Source organism: Muntiacus reevesi, chromosome 19 (genome assembly GCF_963930625.1).
Source record: "Muntiacus reevesi chromosome 19, mMunRee1.1, whole genome shotgun sequence".
NCBI classification, from domain to species: Eukaryota; Metazoa; Chordata; class Mammalia; order Artiodactyla; family Cervidae; genus Muntiacus; species Muntiacus reevesi.
In genome coordinates, this window is record NC_089267.1 from 7,640,636 (window position 1) to 7,662,291 (window position 21,656).

Here is a 21,656-nt window from a genome sequence, read left to right on the forward strand (position 1 = left end):
TACTGCTACAGATCTTTCTGAATTAAAAGGAACAGAGGCACTAAAAGTGTCAGAGAATTCAACAGTTAAATCATGGCATTTATTGATATATGACCATTAAAATGACCTTGAATTTACTGCAGAATTTTTATGCTTTTCTGTTCTATATTTCTTGTGACTAGCGTTGACTGACTCATGCAGCTGACATCATTCTCCAGGATAGATGTGCCCTTAATCCATTGTCATATTTGAGAGTTGGGTAGTTTAAGGTATCGATTTTTTGTATGTATGTTATGAAAAAGAGATTTCTTTTATATTTCCTTCAAGCAATCAGAGAGTGGATTTTGAAGAGAAACTTAGAGGAGTTGCTTTTCCATATTTCATTGTCAGACAAAAGTATCTCTGACAGTTGCCCTTCACAGACCTGAGAGTGGCTGGTGAAGAAGAGTTAAAGTAACGTTGTTTTACTCGGGGCTGCTTTCATATTCTATATATGCTGGTGTTTAGCAGCAGACGTGAAAAACATTTGTGTGACCAGTCCCTGGAAGGCAACATTTGTAACATACTGTTTATCTTCCTTTATAAATTGTTCTTCTTTAACAGTTGCCTTGGGGCACAAACAGAAAATTAGCAAGTACCTATTTTTCTGACATTAGTACTTAGAATTTTTCTTCTAAAAACATATATACTTTCTTAGTGCTTTCCCCTAAATGCAAATTTTTGTGAAACAGAAACACAGATCATCTAACAGTAGACTCATTACCCTAGTGTGTAATGATCTTTTGATTATTAATTGTGTCTCTTTGTGACCTACAGCTATGACTTCTTAATCTAAGAAATATTCGCTTCTGAAGAGTCTAGTTTGTCCATGTCATGTCTCCTTCAAAGGAGAAGCTGGATGATTTATTTCCCAACGTTTATCCAGTTCTTCGGGGGAAAACACCTTCAGGCTAAATTTCACTGAGCCTAAACTTCTTTTAATGTGTCTGAAAGAGGAACTGAGAAATTGCCTCGCCTGGTTGTGTGAGGCAACTCCTTGTTCTTTTTTTCCAGAAAATTCCAGATTTAGAAATATTAGAATATGTGTGCATGCTAAACCGCTGCAGTTGTGTCTGACTCTGTGTGACCCTATGGACTGTAGCCCGCCAGGCTCCTCTATCCATAGGATTCTCCAGGCAAGAATACTGGAGTAGGTTGACATTCCCTCCTCCAGGGGATCTTCCTAACACAGGGATCAAACCAGTGTCTTATGTCTCCTGCATTGGCAGGTCGGTTCTTTATGACTAGCGCCACCTAGGAAGTCTATTAGAATATACACACTAGAAGGCAATGGCAACCCACTCCAGTATTCTTGCCTAGAGAATCCCTTGGACAGAGGAGCCTAGTGGGCTGCTGTCCATGGGGTCGCACAGAGTTGGATACGACTGAAGCAACTCGGCATGCCTGTATGCATTGGAGAAGGAAATGGGACCCCACTCCAGTACTCTTGCCTAGAAAATCCCATGGATAGAGGAGCCTGGTAGGCTACAGTCCATGGGGTCACAAAGAGTCAGACAAGACTGAGCGACTCCACTTTCACTTTTCACTATGTATAAAATATTAATAGATGAACAACAAGGACCTACTGTATAGCACAAAGAACCATACTCAATATCTTCTAATAATTTATGATGGAAAAGAACCTGAAGAAATATATATAAATATGGGCTTCCCTGGTGGTTCAGACAGTAAAGAATCTGCCTGCAATACAAGAGACCCAGGTTCAATTCCTGGATTGGGAAGATCCCCTGGAGAAGGAAATGTCAACCCACTGCAGTTTTCTTGCCTGGAGAATTCCTTGGGTAGAGAAGCCTGGCAGTCTACTATCCTTGGGGTCACAAAGAGTCGACTGAGCAACTAACACACACATATACACATATGTGTGTATAACTGAATCACCCTGAAATAGAGCTGAAACTAACTCAGCATTGTAAATGAACTGTACTTCAATTAAAAATGGTTGAAATGGTTGAAAAAAGATAAGTTAGAATCAGAGAATGGAAGAGAGGTCAGAGGATATGGAGCCCATCCCCACCTTTCTTAATTCACAGCATTGGCTTCCCAGGTAGGGCAGTGGTAAAGAATCCACCTGCCAGTGCAGGAGATGAGAGTCTGAAACATACCTATGAAATCATAGCTGGTACTGCCAGTGACTCAGTTAACTTTTCAAAATGATTTGATTAGCACACACCTTAGAATATCTGACTCTTGCAACCCTATGGACTATATGCTGCCAGGCTCCTCTGTCCATGGGATTCTCCAAGTCAGAATACTGGAGTGGGTGCCTTGCTTTCCTCCAGGGGATCTTCCTGACCCAGGAATCAAACCCGGATTTCCTGCATTGCAGGCAGACTTTTTACTGACTGAGCTATTAAGGAAACCTTATAATAACACAGAGCAATGTATTAAGTACGCATCTTCCCAGGTTGTGCAGTGGTAAACAATCCACCTGGCAATGCAGGAGACACAAAGAGACAGGGGCTCGATCCCTGGGCCAGGAAGATCCCCTGAAGGAGGAAATGGCAACCCACTCCAGTATTCTTGCCTGGAGAATTCCAAGGATAGAGGAGCCTAGTGGGCCACAGTCCATGGATGTCACAGAGAACTGGACATGACTGAGTGAGCACACACACATGGTGGTTGCATCACCAGGACCAGAACCTGAGGGGCGAAATCCATGTGGTTAGAGGTCTCATGATGGAGCTCAGCCAGGGCTCAGTGGTAACTAAGCTTCATATCACTTTCCAAGTCTTGCTCTTTGGGAAGGAGGCTGATAACAATTTCTGAAACGGATGAGAGAAGCTGAAAACAACTTAATAGGCTCAGAGGTTTTTCATGGCCAATAGATAAACTCTGCACATCTCACAAACAAAACCGCGATAGGATGTTTTATACCAGTGCTTCTCAAAGCTGGACATCATTATGTTTCCCTGGGTGGTTTCTACCATGTGCTTCGGGAACGTAGAATGCCGCATCATCTGTGCTTTGTTTTGTAACCCTGAAAGACAGATCATAATAAACTGGGAGGAAATATTAATAGTATGAGGTTGGAAAAGCCAGCTGTTCATAAGATGGCCTTGCCCTTGACTCAGCCTGTGCTGACGCTCACCCATCATTAGAGGCCTGGTGAGTCACAGGAGCTGGAGGACTGGCTGGCCAGGGGCCCCCAGGGGATCAGAGTAGCTGGCGGTTGATGTGTGTTTGTTGTTCATCTATTCGGGTTTACCCTCATGGTGTTTAATGACGGCTTAAACGATCTTCATTTCCTTTCGATGTGTTTGCTCTTTGCTCAGAATCCAGTAGTAAATGGGTGTTAGAGAAGTTGGGCTTTGCTAAAGTGCTTTTCTTTTCTTCTTCTCTTTTTTAATGAGGCTCAACCAGAAACAGTCATTTTTGTTACCTGTTTTTTTTGTGTGTCACTGTTTATGTATTTGCTTGTTTCGAACATCAGGGCATATAGTACTTGAAGGGAGACAAGAAAGGGTCTCCCCAATATGTCTTAACGTAAGGCAAGAAAAGGAAAATCCCAAATCAAATTTTGGTCAACAAATCATTGAGTAATTTCATTTTTCACAATGTTTAAAGCCATTATGAAGATTATGCCATATCAAATAGTAAATCCCCCCTTGAAAGACAGGCACATTGTTTGTAGCAAAGGAAAGAAGCCTGCCCTCTGGCAAGAATGATTAGTATTGAGCCAGACACAGCCATAGGCACAGCTCAGGAGTCCCCCTCACCTCCATCTATGCTGAAGGCAAGTGATAATTCTCTGGTCATAGAAAACAGCAAACAAAATGTGTGTTAGATCATGAAAACAGCAATAACGGTTTTCTCAGTCAATTGCCAATATAGACAGTATTCGGTAATTACCGAGAGGTGAAAATGAACGTCTGTCCTTTTCTCACAGGTTCAGGACGCATTTCGATGTCGACTGAGAAACTGTCAGGACCCGATCAATGCTGATTCTTCCAGTTCGTTTCCCAACGGGCACGCACAGATCATGGTGAGCCGTAGCTTCCCCTGAGCGTTCATTCAGTCACGGTTTCTCAAGGGAATAAACAAACATTCTTACTAGTGAAATAGTGTCAGAGTTCTCTTCTGAGTTTGATGCTAGTTCAGTCACAGACTTGGAGCTTTGATACCAGATGATGGTTGCGTCCGGACTGGTTGGGAGTCCTGGATGTGTTACTGGCAGACTGGTGTGTTGAGTGTGGGGTTTCTGGGCAATACGGGGCAGGGGAGAGGGTGTGTGTTCATCCTCACACAGAATTAGAGTTAGCATTGTATCTGTAGTATCATGCTTGTTTATAGATCAAAACATGCTGCACCTGCAGTTCTGGACTGAAACCCAGACCTGCTGTGGTCCCCACCTAGCCTGCCCTTCAAACTCCTCAGAGGAGCTTCACTCCAGACCAAGGAAACCAGGATCCCTGGGGTGGGACCGGGCCTGGGGGGAGACCCATGACAGGGACCACTGCCCTAAAGCAAGAAGGGCAAGCCTGCTCCCAGCAGAGTGGCCAACCACTACACATGAGTTCTGACTGCTGTTCAGATAAGGGATCCTTTACACATAACCACTTCCATATATTTTAGAAATGAAGTGAGCTTTAAGCTATGTCATTAACAGCAAGGCTTAATAGAGTTTTCTTCATAATATACCTGATTTATTGTCAATGTGTTTGTATTAAGCAACACAAAAATAGCCTAAATGATATGCTAGTAACTAAAACAGGAGAAAGAGTAATTAATTTCTTTTTAAAAATAAAGAGATGAATACTGATATCTGGAATCTAAATATTGATTAAAATAGGCTAATATAATATCACCATTAAAAATAAACTAATCAAATAGTGACAGATTTTATTTTCTTGGACTCCAAAATCACTGTGGACAATGACTGCAGCCATGCAATTAAAAGATGCTTGCTCCTTGGAAGAAAAGCTATGACATACCTCGACAGTTTATTAAAAAGCAGAGACATTACTTTGTTGACAAAGGTCTGTCTAGTCAAATCTATGGTTTTTCCAGTAGTCATGTATGGGTGTGAGAGTTGGACCATAAAGAAGGCTGAGTGCCAAAAAATGGATGCTTTAGAATTGTGGTGCTGGAGAAGACTCTTGAGATTCTCTTAGACTTCAAGGAGATCAAACCAGTCAATCCTAAAGGAAATCAATCCTGATTATTCATTGGAAGGGACCAATGCTGAAGATGAAGGTCCAATATTTTGGCCACCTGATGTGAAGTATTGACTCATTGGAAAAGACCCTGATGCTGGGAATGATTAAGGGCAGAAGGGAAAGAGGGTGACAAGGATGAGATGGTTGGGTGGCACCACTGACTCAATGGACATGAGTTTGAGCAAACTCCAGGAGATAGTGAAGCAGGGAAGCCTGGCATGCTGAAGTTTATGGGGTTGCAAAGAGTTGGACACAACTTAGCGACTGAACAGCAACAACTACTTGTTTATAATAAAAGTTTGGAGAAAATATGAGGATGGAACTAAACTCTAGCAGGTTCTGGGCCAGATTAGTATTGTTTAATCTTCAACTTTAATTCCTAAACCCTAAGTCTTTTTTCAGATTTTCATTAAAAGGGATCATCAGAAAACCCTAGTTTGATTGTTAAGGGTTTGACAAAGCTATATTATAAGATATTACATTATTAACAATATATTCAAAGTGAATTTTTAAAAATGTAGATAACAAGGACATTTATTTAAGTATCTTCACAATATTTCACATTCTAGTATTTTCATTGTGGAATTGAAATTCCTTAATTAATTTCTTTAAGGAATTGCCTTAAAATTCTGTTCTTTCATATCTGGTGTTAGAGGACCATAGGTACAATATTGCCTTATTAAAACTGTACAACATATTTCCAACTGATTTTATCCAACATATGGTTGCTAGAAAATATTCTTGAAAGCAATTTGATAATTCCTTGAGAAACTTCCTTTGCACAAAGTATTAACAATATCCTGGTACTGCCTAGTTAGATATTTGCTAACTTCAGATAATCTGGTCAGTATAAACTTGAGGTCTTCATTAAATGATGATTCTATGTCTTATTATTTTTTGTTACAGACAGACTTTGAAAAGGATGTAGACATTGCTTGTCGATCAGGTAAAAATATTTGAATTTTGAAAATGCAATCATTAGATGTCGAAAAATTTTTGTGTTTTTTTGTTTGCTTGTTTGTTTTAAAGAAAGTGCTGTAGTTTGCACATCATATATTCCTATAGATTAGCAAATTGAGTCAGCTGGAAGCATTGTAATAGCAAATGTGGGAGAGGAGGAGGGAATGAGAGAGAGAATATGAATGGGGAATGGGAGGAGGTGAAAATGACTGGGAGCAGGAAAGCACTGACTTGGAGATAAGCCTTCCATCCATCTCTCACTGGTTGTCGGGTGCAAGGCCAGTCAGGTTGACGTCTCTCTATGCCTCAGGTTCATCATCCATGTTGAAAGGATGAAATACCATTGTGTGTGTGTGTGTGTGTGTGTATTATAGCTTTATTGCTGTATTTGCAGAGGGGACCACGAAAGAGCATGCACATGCCCTGCTCAGAGACCTGGATCCTGGTGACCATGTCCCCAGTAGCTGCCCTCCAGCCTCTCATTTCAGTTCAGTTGCTCAGTCGTGTCCAACTTTTTACGACCCCATGGAACGCAGCATGCCAGGCCTCCCTATCCATCACCAGCTCCAGATCTTACTCAAACTCATGTCCATTGAGTCAGTGATACCATCCAACCATCGTCCCCTTCTCCTCCTGCCCTCAGTCTTTCCCAGCATCAGAGTCCTTTCCAATGAGTCAGTTCTTCGCATCAGGTGGCCAAAGTATTGGAGTTTCAGCTTCATCATCAGTTCCTTTAGGATGAACTGGTTGGATCTCCTTGCTGTCCAAGGGACTCTCAAGAGTCTTCTCCAACACCACAGTTCAAAAGCATCAATTCTTCACCACTCAGCTTTCTTTATACTCCAACTCTCACATCCATACATGACCACTGGAAAAACTGTAGCTTTGACTAGACAGACCTTTGTTTGCAAAGTAATGTCTCTGCTTTTTAACATGATGTCTAGGTTGGTCATAACTTTCCTTCCAAGGAACAAGTGTCTTTTAATTTCATGGCTGCAGTCACCATCTGCAGTGATTTTGGAGCCCAAATAAATAAAGTCAGCCACTGTTTCCACTGTTTCCCCATCTATCTGCCTTGAAGTGATGGGACCGGATGCCATGATCTTAGTTTTCTGAATGTTGAGCTTTAAGCCAACTTTTTCACTCTTCTGTTTTACTTTCATCAAGAGGCTCTTTAATTCTTCTTTACTTTCTGCCATAAGGGTGGCATCATCTGCATATCTGAGGTTATTGATATTTTTCCCAGCAATCTTGATTCCAGCTTGTGCTTCATCCTGCCCATCATTTCTCATGATATACTCTGCATATAAGTTAAATAAACAGGGTGAAAATATACAGCCTGTGGACACCACCAAAAGCCAAAAACAGATGAATAATGCTTCTTTATACTGGGAAAAAATATACTTTCTTTTATGTTTTATTCATTGGTTCTAATGGCACCTTTGAGAAAAAGAGTGAATATCCACCTAATCTTTATCCAGATATTTGCTATCAGCATCCTCCCAGGCAGATATAGTGCCCCCTGGTGTCAGTTATTTAAAACTATGGTACCCAAATTTTAAGTATGGTGGCCATTTTGGCCAGCATTTATTACAGTTGGCTCTTTTCCTTATATTAATGTTGTGTACATTCACATCTGATTTTCATAGCAGTTGGTAAAATACTAATGTCAACTGCTTATCATTTAAAATCCCCAAAACTTTTTGTAGTAGCTGTCAGGGACTTCCCAGTCTATGATTATGTAAAGCTTCTACTTTTTTTCTTTTTCCCTTAAAGAAAAACTAGCCTTTGCATTTATCTCTATTTGCTATTATCTTACTAGTTATAAGTTACCATTCTATCCATCTGAAATTGTTTGGCCATTGAAACTTTGATAAGAATGCCATCTAAATAGGTCTTCTTCCAAACTTTACAAATAAAGGAATAATACTCATGTTTTTCTCTTTTGTTAAAACATGCATTTCCCCAGATTCATTGCATCCAGAGATTTAGTATTCTTAATATTAGGCCAGTACCATTATTTTGTTAGAAAAAGAAATCTTTTAATGTTTTCAATTTCGGTCTGTGCCCCTTTTTAGCTGAGCTTATCAAGAACTTGCTCTTGTGTTTTTCTGAAGATTTCCTTCCACATTGTATATTCAGTGTCAAAGCCTCAATTTCTGGTCTCTGAGTAATCGTTCTCCAAGTTTTTTTGAAATTTGCTTTCCCAAAGAGTGGTGCATATATCTGATTATGCAAAATATTCAAGTGCTTTTTGCTGTGTTTTGGTTTTGTTTGCATTTTGCCTTTCACTACTTGATTTATTTCTCTCAAAAGTCTCATCATTTCAACATCGTGTCTGTATGTGTAGGTGGTGTCAATTTGTTTATGTTGTGTATTCAAAATTTGGATATCTACATTTTGAGCATGTCAAAGAAATAGCTACATTTCTCATATAGAGTCAACACTACTTCATAGGAAGAATTGTATTTCCCCAAATATTTGATATACAAATTTTCAGTAAAGATGGCTGTATCACTGATAGAAATGTGCTACTATAACTACAAATTATACTATATTTATACAAACTAAATGTATGTTATACAAATCCAGATTGAAATTGAAAGTGTTAGTCGCTCGGTTGTGTCCAACTCTTTGTCACCCCATGGAGGGTAGCCCACCTGGCTCCTCTGTCCCTGGGATTTCCTAGGTGAGACTTCTGGAGTGGAGTGCCGTTTCCTTTTCCAGGAGAGCTTCCTGACCCAGGGATTGAACCTGGGTATCCTTGATTGCAGGCAGATTCTTTACTGTCTGAACCGCCAGGGAAATGCAGATTATGAAATCAATAATCAGTACCAAGGTTTACTTTGTAGTTTATGGTGTACTCACAAAAGTAAAAAATTATCTATATGTACTTAATAAAATATAATAGGTCCCCATAACTAGCCTTTAAATTATATTGCTATAAATTTTGGATTAATGTTTGATTACAGTTAAAAATTTAAAATATTTTTGCCAGAATTTGGAGTTATTTTAAGGGCTTCTTTTTGGAATATTACTAAATCCATTAATTTAACATTCTTTATCTCTGAATATTTTTATGTAAATTGCTCCTGACAATCTCAATTCATGACCTATATATTACATTAAGACGTTTGGAAATAATTTTTTTAAATGCAATTATTCTAATTCTTAAATAGTATAGTTAAATATAAAAAGTCACACCAAATTGTAGATTAATAAAAATATGTGATGTAGATTTAACATCTTTGTTTGTTTTGTTTTTTGCTTTTTTTCTGCTCTTTTAAAAAAACTTTTATTGGACTATAATTGAATAACATCTTTAATATATAAAAAGAAAGAGAAACCTAGTGCAAAATTAAATACAATAACTCTAAGATAAGCGATATTACATGAATGATACCTGTCTTGAAATAATTTGAAAGCTTCTCTTCTTTGTAATAGGGAAAGACATTCAGAATTTTCTGTTTTCAACCCTTGCTTTAATGCATAATAATTAGGATGCTATTTGAAAATTTGATAATGATGAGTAACCCTGAGTATATCTGAGACTTTTCAGGAGGAGATAATAAACCAAATACTTTAGTTATCTATGCCTAATGAAACAGTCAGTGAAAATGGCTCTGCCTATTGATAAGGCAGCACTGGGAGCCCATGTTGAACCAGTATGCACGCAGTGCTGGTCTGTCTGTTTTCAACACGACCATCACCAAGAATATTTCTTCAGAATTTCATTCTCTTAGACCTTGAAACTAACAGCTGTTCACAACTAAGCAGACGTCAAGTCATTCTGCCTCCATTACACATAAAATATGGCTTCCTTCTTTATAGAGAGACAGAAAAGAGAAACAACTAAAATATATTTTAATAAATAATTCTGAACTATTCTGGTGATGGTTTTTTCTTTGATATGGTTTTATGTTTTCATTTTGTTCTCTTTCTTACTACAAGGTATCATGCATTTTTAACTTTTCTAAGTCATTATCTCACAGGCTTAAAATGGAAGTTTTAGAGGCTTATACAGTTTTTTCTGCTTAAAATCAGTTGGCACTTTTAATACCCCCTCATGGGCATTGGAGCATATGGATGGATTGATCTTGTAAAAAGAAAAGGCCTTGCTTTTCCTACATGGGACTGAAAATGATAAATACATTTGAACCCTGTATCTACTTGACTATATGGACTTCATAGATAAATACTCCTTAGTTTTCAACATGCATAAAGTTTGAAGGTATTTCTGACACAGTGAGATGAAATTCTCATTGATTACCTCTTTCAAGACGTATTTTAATGAGTAGAACTTGTAGAATACTTCAGAGGGGAACCCTTTAAGAAAAAGTCAAACTCTTGTGAACATATCCATAATTTTATAAAGCCCTTTGCAGTTCACGGAAGGAGAAAATTTCTCAGGGAACCTTCCTTTCCTGTGAAAGTAAGGCAGAGCTACTTAAGGTAGGGCACTGAGATTTTTGAAAATCTGTTTATCAGTTTTCAGATATGCTTTAGCCACCTGAGATCGATCGTATCAGAATCAGAGCATATCAGAATCAATATAGAAAGATTCAGTAATCTGGACTGGGTACAAAAAATAGAAATGTAATTTTTGGTAATTTTTATTTTATTAAGGAAAATGTTTAGTAAAATGAGGAACAACAGAATATAATAATAAATGATAAGCATGCATTAACTTTCTTTTTTTGCTTTTATGTTCTGATTCACAGTTCTTCATAAGGATATTGGTCCCTGCAGAGCAGCAACAATAACAGGCACCCTCTCTAGGATTTCTCTGAATGATGATGAAGAAGAAAAAGGAACAAACACTGAAGCGCTTAGCTATTCAACCTTGCCTGGAAACGTCATTTCCAAAGTCATTATTCAGCAGCCCACAGGTCTACACATGCCCATGGGTATGAATGAGCTGGGCAACCAATGTTTGAAAAAAGAGAACAGTGAATTGCGGAGAACTGTGTACTTATGTACAGATGATAATTTGAGAGGGGCGGATATGGACATAGTCCATCCTCAAGAGAGAATGATGGAGAGTGACTATATTGTGATGCCCAGAAGTTCTGTAAATACCCAGCCATCAATGAAAGAAGAAAGCAAAATGAATATTGGCATGGAAACCCTGCCCCACGAAAGGCTACTGCACTACAAAGTGAATCCTGAATTCAACATGAATCCTCCTGTCATGGACCAGTTCAATATGAACTTAGAGCAACATCTTGCACCCCAGGAACATATGCAGAATTTGCCCTTTGAGCCTCGCACAGCTGTGAAGAACTTCATGGCCTCTGAGTTGGATGAAAATGCAGGATTATCAAGAAGTGAAACTGGATCAACGATATCGATGAGTTCTTTAGAAGTAAGCAATGGACCAAGTCTTCCCTTAATATTTGAAAGACAGATAGACTGATAGTCTGACTGATATATAGATTCCTAGACTGATAGATAAATAAGTAGACAGATCAATAAATAGATTGATAGATCAATGGAGAGACTGGTAGATAGGCTGATTGATAGGTGATAGATAGATAGATATAGATAGCTAGATAAACTGATTCATGGGGCACTGCATTGGGGAAAAGTGCAGTGCCCTTAGCTTTAGCTTTTGTGCTTTTTTGTTGGTATGTTGGGATTAAAATTCTGTTTTCTTCCAGTAGAGCATCAGAATCCCCTTTCTCAAGACTACGTTTTTTTTTTAAAGAAACCTTCTTTATTTTAAAAAGATACTTATATGTAGTAATTTTGTCATAATGGGAACCAACAAGAGCTTTCCTGAACAAACAGAAGATCCTCCTGACATTTCTTGGGTACCAGAGGTTTTTGATGGTTGAAGTAGTTTCTGGATGACATTACAGACTTTAGCCAAGGTCTGGACTTTTTGTGTGAGGGCAGCTCTTGAAATAACAAAATTGGAATGTCTCAGTGAGGTCTACCATTACACTGATTATAAACATATGATTACCATTGATTGATATCTTTCAGAATAAGTATTTTGCTTTTAACTCTTGCAGAATTATGACCACTAAATGTTTTAGTCTTAAATTGTGAACTCTTGGGAGGCATATAAATTAAGCAGGCCAAGAGTCAGGACTCTGAGGTCCAAACACATGACTTTTGCAATAAAGTAAGCTCCCCTTAGCTTCTTTCTTACCCACAAAGTGATGCAAAGAGTAGTCAACAGGTATCAATATCGCTCATATTTTATAACAATTAATCAAGTAAAATCTAATTCAAATAAGACAAGTCATGTATAATAGTCTTTGATAGACACCCTGTTACTGTTTTGTATATAACTTTTATATTCTTCACCTTGAAATTTTTCTATAAACCCACTATTGATATGGGCTTCCCTGGTGGCTCAGTGGTAAGAATACACCTGCAATGCAGGAGACACGAGTTCAATCCCTGGGTCAGGAAGATCCCTGAGAGAAGGAAATGGCAACCCACTCCAGTATTCTTGCCTGGGAAATACCACGAACAGTGGAGCCTAGCGGGCTGCAGTCCACAGTGTCACAATAGAGTTGGTTATGACTTTATAACTAAACAAGAACAGCAACATACTGATATATTGCATATGTTCAGTATACAGTGCAATACATGCATTGTTTTATATGCATTTCTAATTGTCTTAACATAACAAATTATTTCACAATACACTATAATTGGTTGCCTGCTCTATCAGATGTTTGCTGATAATCTTAGGTTCTAGTGTTCAAAAGTGCCCAAAGCAAATTACCACTCCCTTCTCCCCACAAAACTGTGCCTTGTACTTTGTCAAGATGAAGAGAGATCCTGAAAGTTTATATAACTTGCTGTGTGGTATAATTTTGAGGTTCTTCCCAACTGGGTTGAGGAAATTCTAGACCAAAATAGGCATGCAGAAGAGATCTAGGATAAATCCCTGAATTCTAAATCAGTGTTAAACAAAATACAGTTTCTGAGGAAAATCATTCCTTGGAACCAAAGGCATAGGGGCAGTGAGTTCAAGTTCAGTCCTGAGTCGCTAGAGCTCCCTCAAGACAAAAACATTCCATCATTCTGAATTAGCAGAATAGCTACTGTGTCTAACTTGCATATATGTGACAGTAGCAGGTCTATTACAATATTGACCACGTAAACACAAACTACATAACATTTATTGAAAGTCACAAAAGTTTCTAAAAGAATTTCAGTGATTATGAATATAAGAACATAACACCATAAATAATCATAATGACCATATGAGGTTTTTCTATATAGAATGACTCTCTAAAATGTGCTAGAGGGGTTAGAATGGAAACATTACAATATTTTGCTTGTTCTAAAAATGTTTTAGTCTAAAAGCCTAAACACCTTTCTGGGTTTGATATTGTACAGATTGTGTGTGCTTGAACAATAGACTGGATTTCCAAGTGCTGCTTTGTTCCACGGTAATTTTTCCAAATCTCTGTATTAAATATAAGCATCATATATAAGTATGATTCAGCCAAAAGATCTGCATTTAAATAACTTAGGAATCACAAGGCTCACATCTTGAAAAGGAAGAAAATTCAGGATTCAGAATGAAAATTCAGTTTTTCATTTTCATTCTTTCAAAGAGTTTAATAGTAATTGCTTAGGGTGACCATTTTAGGAGGCAGCTGAATATATAGATGTGGGAATGAATAATAAAATTAGCATTTATATAGCATCTTTCATTAGCTGATCATCAAATCACCTTAAAATATGAATTAATTAATATTCACAACAGCGCTGTACAATGGATAAGTTGTTCTAATCCTTGAAGTAAAGTCATTCGTTCAAGGTTACCGTCCAAGTGCAGAGAGAATCTAGGACCTGAATCTTTCTGTCCTGACCAGTTTTACACTGACTCAAAGAGACAGTCGTGTGCCTGATTGTTAGCGTGAGAGTCACTTTATAAAGTGCACGTAACCCTGGTCAGACCCTGGTCTTATGGAATGATGACACGGGATGGATGAAGCGTAGATGTGTACAGCGAGCGGGGTCTGGGAACAGGACTGCGGCCATGAAGGTCCAGCCGGCGTGACGTCCTGCGTGGGCAGAGTGAGGGGCTAACTGCCACGCTGTCTGTGGCCAGCCGGCCGGGAAGATGATATTCTGCCGCTGGAGGAGAAGCAGAAGGCTGCCTAGAGCATCAGCAGGCAGCCCGGCGGCGTCCTGAGACCCGGAAGGCCGCGTGAAGACGGAAGCGAGCGGCCGCCCGCTGACGCGAGGCCTCCCGGAGTGAGAAGGGCGGGCCCAGCGCGGGCGCCTCTGGCCTGGGAAGCCGGGGCGGCGGCGGACAGCCAGATGCCGCCGAGCTTCGCAGGGGTGTCAGGAAAAGAGGCTCGCGGCGATTCAGAAAGTCGCCTCCCGAAGAGTGGGTGTTCGCAATTTGCCGAGGTGGAAGTGGGAGGGGGAAGAAAGAGAAGAGGGTGAAAGCTGCCACTGCTGCACAGAATACAGTGTTGCTGAGGAAAAGTGGAGGCGAGGAACAGCAAGAAACGAGAGAAAACAAAGCCAAAGAGTGGGTGGAAGTGTTTATTCAAGTAAGCGGGAGGCAGCAAAGCGAGAGGGCGGCTCCCCGACCCCGAGGCAGGGCCCGCAGAACAGGCTCCGACCTCCAGGGGAGCCTGTGCCGCCAACCCCCAATTATTCCGTGTACAAAGTTTCATAAATGCATCAAGTTGTGTTTTTTGCCATAAAAGCATACCCAACTTCTCTCCCCTCTTAATACACTCTGGTTTCTTTCTTTCACGAAATATGTTAGCTGCCATTTTGCAAACTGTATCCATTCCCAGAACGGACTTGTTAAGCAATTCTGAAACGTTTTAGATTTCCACAATTATGGATTCATTGCAATATGCCCATGGTAGAATTTCTTGTGATGCCGTCAGCCCTGGATATCATCTAGTTGTTTTCCTTAAAGCTAAGAACGATAACATTGTCATTAGGATTTAAGTCCTCCCCTTTCAGTTAAGGAACAAAATGTGTGGAGTGCATGGTGTGTATATAGACAACTGCAGGACGCTGTGAAGCAAATGAGGGAAAAGGAGGCATCTGTATTCTCAAGCCACTGAGGGCTGTGAGATATAGTTTAAACCTTGGCTTGTGATTCCATTTATTTTTTTTACAAATTATAGATATATCAGTGTAAGAAGATAGGTCAGTATTTGTTTGGACTCATGGCCACACTGGTCTTTACTCTGTGGCTGGTAGCTGGTATATCTAAATAGGACACATTTCCTCACTCAAAAGTCTTCTCAAGTTGGGTGTGGCTCCAGAGTCCATCTTTTCCCCGTCCCCCTGGGTCTCTTTGGGGTTGATGCAAGCTCTGGCTAGGTGAGAGGACTGGCCAGGAGGAAACACTGTGAGACCGGAGGCTGGTTAGAAGAGGGAAGCCGAGGGGTTTCTCCTCCTCGCTCTGCTTTGGGCAGCACCTTGGGTCTTTCTGCAGGTCCGTGGTGCCTCCAGCCTTGGCTGGATGCCTCAGCCCCCGGACTCAGGTCGCTGGGCCATCTCCCTTGTCCGACCCTGTGGGAGGGGCGCACTAGCTTCTTCTCCTGTGAATCCCTAGGTTCTCCTGTGGCTCCTCCATCACTTGAATTCCTGTGAAACACTTTGCCCCAGTGTAAGCACGTCAAGTGGTTTCTCTTATTCTCCTGACATATCTGGCCTCAGCTTTTCTCATAACCAAACAGAATTAGATAGTCAATCGCACAATTGCTGTTTTAAACAAAGTTTAGCTGCTCCAGGTTTTCTGAGTATTCAGGTATAAATTTAACGATGTATCTCAAAACATGCTCAGCCAAATCTCTCTCAGTTTATAAGTGCATAAAAAAGGACAGCATTCTGTGCTAACTTTTTATATGCCAATTTTCCTCTGGACATGAATTCTGGAAATCTCAGTGTAATGGTTTTGAAAGGTAAAACATTTTAGCTATAATGGCACATCAGAGGTGCCTCCCTTACGGCTGCGGTGAACATCAAATTGGATAATGTATGTGAAAAATCCTTTGAAAATTGTAAGGAGCACTTCAGATGTAAGGTTGTGTGATTATTATTTGATTGCCATTATACCTTGAATATTGCTGCAGAAACTTGATTGCTATAATTAAGTCAATATTCAGGATATTAGACAAAATATTATGGCCATGCTTGGGAACTAGAGACTCCGTCACTAACAGAAACAATTATAGAACTGATCATTGGGCAGAAGCATCTTTTTCTTATTTAAATTTTTTTCCCTCATGTAGCTATGGTGAAAGAAAGCCTTTTCCTTCTTCAGTGTTTTCTTTTTGCTGCTGGGTTAGGGGATTTTGTCTCTTATGCATGCCAGCAAAATTAGCTCTAATAAGTCATTTTTCAAAATGAATGATTCTCAAGTTTCATTTACACAGATATTTTGAATGGATATGCCATCAAAGCTTTCTCACTTCAGTGAGTTCATTGCTCAGTCCGTAATGGAAACTTTTAATGGCAATCACAATGGCATGTATTAGTCCATGGAATTTATTCCTCACTGTGAATCTTCTAGTATCTTGTCCAGCTTAATCTGCAAAGACACAGACAATGAAGTATTCCCTTTAAGAAAGTATTTATCATTCTACAAGACTTCGCTATGCAGAGATACCTCTGTGCACATCCTATTCCCCTGAGTAGTCCCATCCTGGTGGGCATTTCCTTACTCAGAATTCATCCTAGAGAAGGCCTCCTTCCGTTACTTATAGGCCTGTGTTCCTCTAAATGGTCTTCATCCACTTTGCTGCAAGTTGATCTATTCAAAATGGTTTTCTTTGTGTATAGTCCACCTGTTTATATAAATTCTCCTGGCATCTTCCTGAGAAAAATAAAACCAAAGAAACCAGTCACATTCTTTTGAATTTGTTTGGCTTCCATAGTATAGCTCCTTCAATCTTTCATCAATAATTTTGTGAATGTCTACTACTGTGCCAGGCTCTAGGCTAAGGTGCTTGGGATATAAGAGTGGTCAAAACAGATGTGGATCATGCCCCTTTGGTGAATAATCCCCATGGAAGCGATAGAAGGTGAACTGTTAAAAAATGAATAATCTGAAAATGTTCTGTGCTTGGCAATAACCGTGGAATGTGAGAGAGAGAGGCTTCTTTAGATGAGGAGACCTGAGAAGACTTCCAAACCTCCATAGAGTGAAAAGTGAAGTTAAGAAGGAACATGGTTTGTGAGGTGCTAAGGGATCAGGTGATGTTTCAAGAAAAAGAAACTGCAAGTGAAGAGGCCCTGAGGTAGGAAAGAGCTTGGAATGTTCTCATAGGGTTAGAAGACTTGTGAAGTGAGGGGCAGGCTTCTTATGGAGTTGGAGTAGGAAGAAGAGACCAGACTTTTTAGAGCCTTGTAAAAGAAGAGAAGCTAATGAGACAGATAAGCATTTGTCACGGTCATTTCTCCATCCATTCATCCATCACTTTGATAGTGTGGAAGAGAGAGGATTAGGATCCAGTGGTAGTGGGAGAAGGTGTAGAACAGAAAACTGGAGGACAGTTAGAAGACCACCAAGGCCATCCAGATGAGAAATAAGGATGTCTTTAACTATGGAGGAGAAGCAGAGGTGGAGAAGTTTGGGCAGATCAAGATGTGTTTTGAACACAGAACAGATGGCACTGCTTGCTGGTGGATTTGATGTGCAGGATGAGAAGTAAGAAGGGCTGAAGAGTGATGCCAAAGAGTCTCACTCGACGAACTAGATATGCAATGTTTCCTATGATGGGAAGACATGGGAATAAAAGGTGTTTGCAACTTAAGAGATGGTATTTAAAACCATGGGAATGGATGAGTTCATCCAAAAGAGAATATGAGAAAAAAGACAACTATGCAACTCAACATTGAGAAGGCAGGGTGATGAGAAAGAGCCAACAATAGAGACTTGGCTGAGCTGCAGCGCATAAGAGGGAGGAAAAGAAAATAAATGGAAAAGCTGAGACAGATGAGTGCTTTAATGAGGAAGTGATTAACTCTCAAATGCTTCTGAGAGTCCAGTAAGATGAGGAGAGAAAAATAACCTAGGAAATCGACCAGATGGATCTCTTCTGAGACCTCAATAAGAAGAATTTTAATGGAATATTGAGGACAGAATACAAGTTGGGATGAGTTCTAAGTGGGAAATTAAGAAAAGGAAGCAGCATAGAAGAAACATCACCTACTATGGCAAAAAAGATAATTTGTATCAAGTTATTTGGGAACTTGGGGCTATAGAGAGAGGGGGATTTTTAACTTCATAAAATATGTTGGCACTATCCTGACTTTTCAAGCTCTGGGTCAGGAAGATTCCCTGGAGTAAGAAATAGGAACCCACTCCAGTATTCTTGCCTGGAAAATCCCATGGACAGAGGAGTTTGGCAGGCTATAGTCCATAGGGTTGCAAAGAATCAGACATGACTGAGTATGCATGCAGCCACATCCTGACTTATTTTAAATTTATATGTAGCATTTCTTCAATTATCAACTTATCAGAAAAGTTGTTTTGACTTGATCACTTTTCTTCATTGATTCTCATCTTTTAAACATGTAACAGTTATTTCTAACCACTTTCCTACCTTATAATAACATTCAGAGAGGTCAGAGGTATATTTGAATAAGCATGTAAGGCAGTCACAAGTTTCCACAGACTTCAGTGCTTTGAAAGACTCTTCCACACACTGCAAAACAGACTGAGAGATGGTGAGTGTTATCATGCGGAAGAGAAGAACTGAAGTTAACATTCTGGTCCTTCCATTCCATCACAGATTTTCCAATGCAAATACTTCCTTAAGATAAAATTGACTTTGCAATGGGAGACCCATCGTGGAGTGAAGTCTGCCACTGTGTTGTTGCATCTTGGCTCATAAACTATTACATGTTAGAATCATTTTAAGTTATCGGACTTTTTTCTTTTTTAAAATATAATTGGCATGTAACAGTTCATATGCTTGATTCTGCTTCATGCTTGCAAAGCATCTCAGCCCTCCTGCTGTCATCCTGGGATTGACTGCATCCTATAATGTTATTCTTGCTGAGTTCCAGGTACAGTCAGCAAACTATCACGTGAATCTTGGCTATGAACCTTGTACCATGGGGTAGTCACTGGGCAACAGTGGAGAAAAAACACAGGGTTTTGCGGTCAGAGACCTGAGTGGGAATCCTAGCTCATGCGATTACTACCCTGGTGAAGCAGGCGAGTTATTTGAACTCCTCTGGTCCTCAGTTTTCTTCATTCATAAACAGGGAAAATGCATAATTCTTTCCCAACCAACCCACAGGTCAGCTAGCATGTTCAAATGTGAAAGCACTTTATAAAAGGTTGAAACAGTTGGTCAATATTACACACAGTTTATTACCCTTGGACTCTAAAAATCTGCCACTTTTTTTTAACTCTTTAATTTCAAGTCTTAACTGCTGAATTTTCCAGCCTACCTTCCCCCTCCCCCCAACTATCTTTTGGACTTATTTAATTGAAATCTGTTTCACGTGCTCTTTTCTTAGTCTAATCCCTCAAAGTTGATAGTTGTGTTATACCTTTACATTATAATGTGATTTTGATGAAATGAAACAGAAACTTATTTATGGTGTACATCTACTTTCTTTTCCATCTTTCACAGCCACATAACCTGCACCTGCTCTCATAGGGAGAACCATTCTCTGCTGCTCCTCTGGGTTCCCATCTTTTGCTCTTGGGCCTGAAACCCGGGGCCTACAGCAATATCTATCCCTCCGCATTTCCGGTTTTAGGCAACACAGCTTTGCATTCAGAAACAAGAGGGCAGCATATGGTTGTTAGCATCTTTGCAACAGAGAAGCCCTCAGCCCTTGCAGTGGACGGGCCTCCTTGCTGGATAATGGAACCTTTTCCATCCGGTCTCACTATTTAATTTTCAAATGGAACCCAAAGCGCGTGACTAATGTTCTGTAGTAATTGCTTAACACTAAGTATTTCCATGCTTGAATTTTGCTGTATTAGGAAAGAAATTTGCTTAATGTACAGTTACAAAAGTGTCCTGGGGAGTCACGGTGCCGAGAAGGCAACGTGCCCGAGAACAGGAGGGATACCCTGACATTTGGTCTAACTTCTCACAGGAAAGCGGGATGCAGGGCGCTGAGCCCTGGCTCATGCATCAGGGTCAGCTGATTACAGCGGCGGGGAGGTGGCCACGGAAGCGTAGGGTAAACGGCTTCCCCCACACACCTCTCCTCCCAGGATGTCGCCAAAACTGGTGACAGGGGGCGGAGGGGGGTGACTTTCCCTTGAATAAAGCAGTTCCTTCTCTGCCTCTCTTTGACCGTTCTGAAGGATTTGATTCTCAATCTTAAGCAGCTCCACCAGAACCAAATTATTTCAGAACTTTTAAACCTTTATTTTTTAAAACATAATCTTTGGAAATATCACCTTCTATTTACTGCAACCTGCTTTGGAAAGTTGGTTATCAGGGAAGGTTCAGTGTCTATAGGGACAATTTTAACTCTGACTGCAGAAATTTAGTCATATTTTCCAATGAGCTGCATTAGTTCCTTTCTTACTCTCCTAATATTCAACAGTTACAAGAATCTCTCTGTTATCTTGGACATGACTCCCTCAGGTTATTGAACTTCACACTATAGCTATTAGGATAGGAAAAGAGGAAAGAGAAAAAAAAAAAAACAGAAGTTTGTCCAAAGTTTTATATATCTTCCCTACTGCCTGGATAGTTCATCTTTTTAATATTTATTAATTTCCTCTGTTTTTTATTCCTACTTTCTCAAACAAAAAACAAAAAGCCTGTATTAGAAACTTTTGAGCTCCAGTAATTTGGTGGACTTTCTATATTTATCAGAGAGCTCCTTCCTTAGCTAATAATTCTAAGAATTGAGTGAATGCTTTAGAGAAAATGTTAAGAATACGTGCCCTATACTAATATTAAATAATCACATTAATTTCATTTTAACCATGTTTCCTGAGTTTATCAAGACGTATTTCTCTGTAACCAGACCCGGGACGTGTTTAACAGGTTCTGAGGCATAGTGAGGCATTCACATCTGCGTCCATGTTCTGCAGGCTGTAGGCTGATTGTTTCTCATTTCATTGTGCTGCGCTCAGTCGCTCTGTCGTGTGCGACTCTTTGCAACCCCATGGACTGCATCCTGCCAGGCCCCTCTGTCCGTCGGGATTCTGCAGACCAGAAAAATAAGAGCAAATACTTTCATGCCTAGCCCTGAGAAATATTGTGCTCTCAAGGAAGAGTACCAAATACGGAGAAATGTGTGGATGAGACCTATAGAGAATTTTGGCATGTAGACAGAAGGTTAGGTAGCATTTGGTAGAAATGAAGGTTGGGGAGTGATGGCTGGAAAGTGTTGAAATGACTGGATGCTTTTCCCCCACAGTCTTGAATCCTTTGTGTCTGTAGTTTTGCTGTAGTAGGCCTAAAGTCTACTTCATGATTGAAATTTTTAAGTGAATTTTCCCTTAAAAAATTATCGTGTTGAAAAAAATTAGACTTGAGGCAAAGATAAGAAATATATTATAAA

At 39.8% G+C, this 21,656-nt stretch overlaps 1 protein-coding gene across 1 annotated transcript in view; it reads left to right on the plus strand.

The window, feature by feature from the left end:
• Nucleotides 1-21,656, plus strand: part of ADGRB3 (adhesion G protein-coupled receptor B3) — an 844,067-nt gene that overhangs the window by 805,047 nt on the left and 17,364 nt on the right. Inside the window, exons 25-27 of the mRNA XM_065911328.1 lie at nucleotides 3,926-4,021; nucleotides 6,102-6,141; nucleotides 10,877-11,520. Coding sequence (XP_065767400.1) covers nucleotides 3,926-4,021; nucleotides 6,102-6,141; nucleotides 10,877-11,520 — 780 coding nt within the window. The remainder of the gene's footprint in view (nucleotides 1-3,925; nucleotides 4,022-6,101; nucleotides 6,142-10,876; nucleotides 11,521-21,656) is intronic.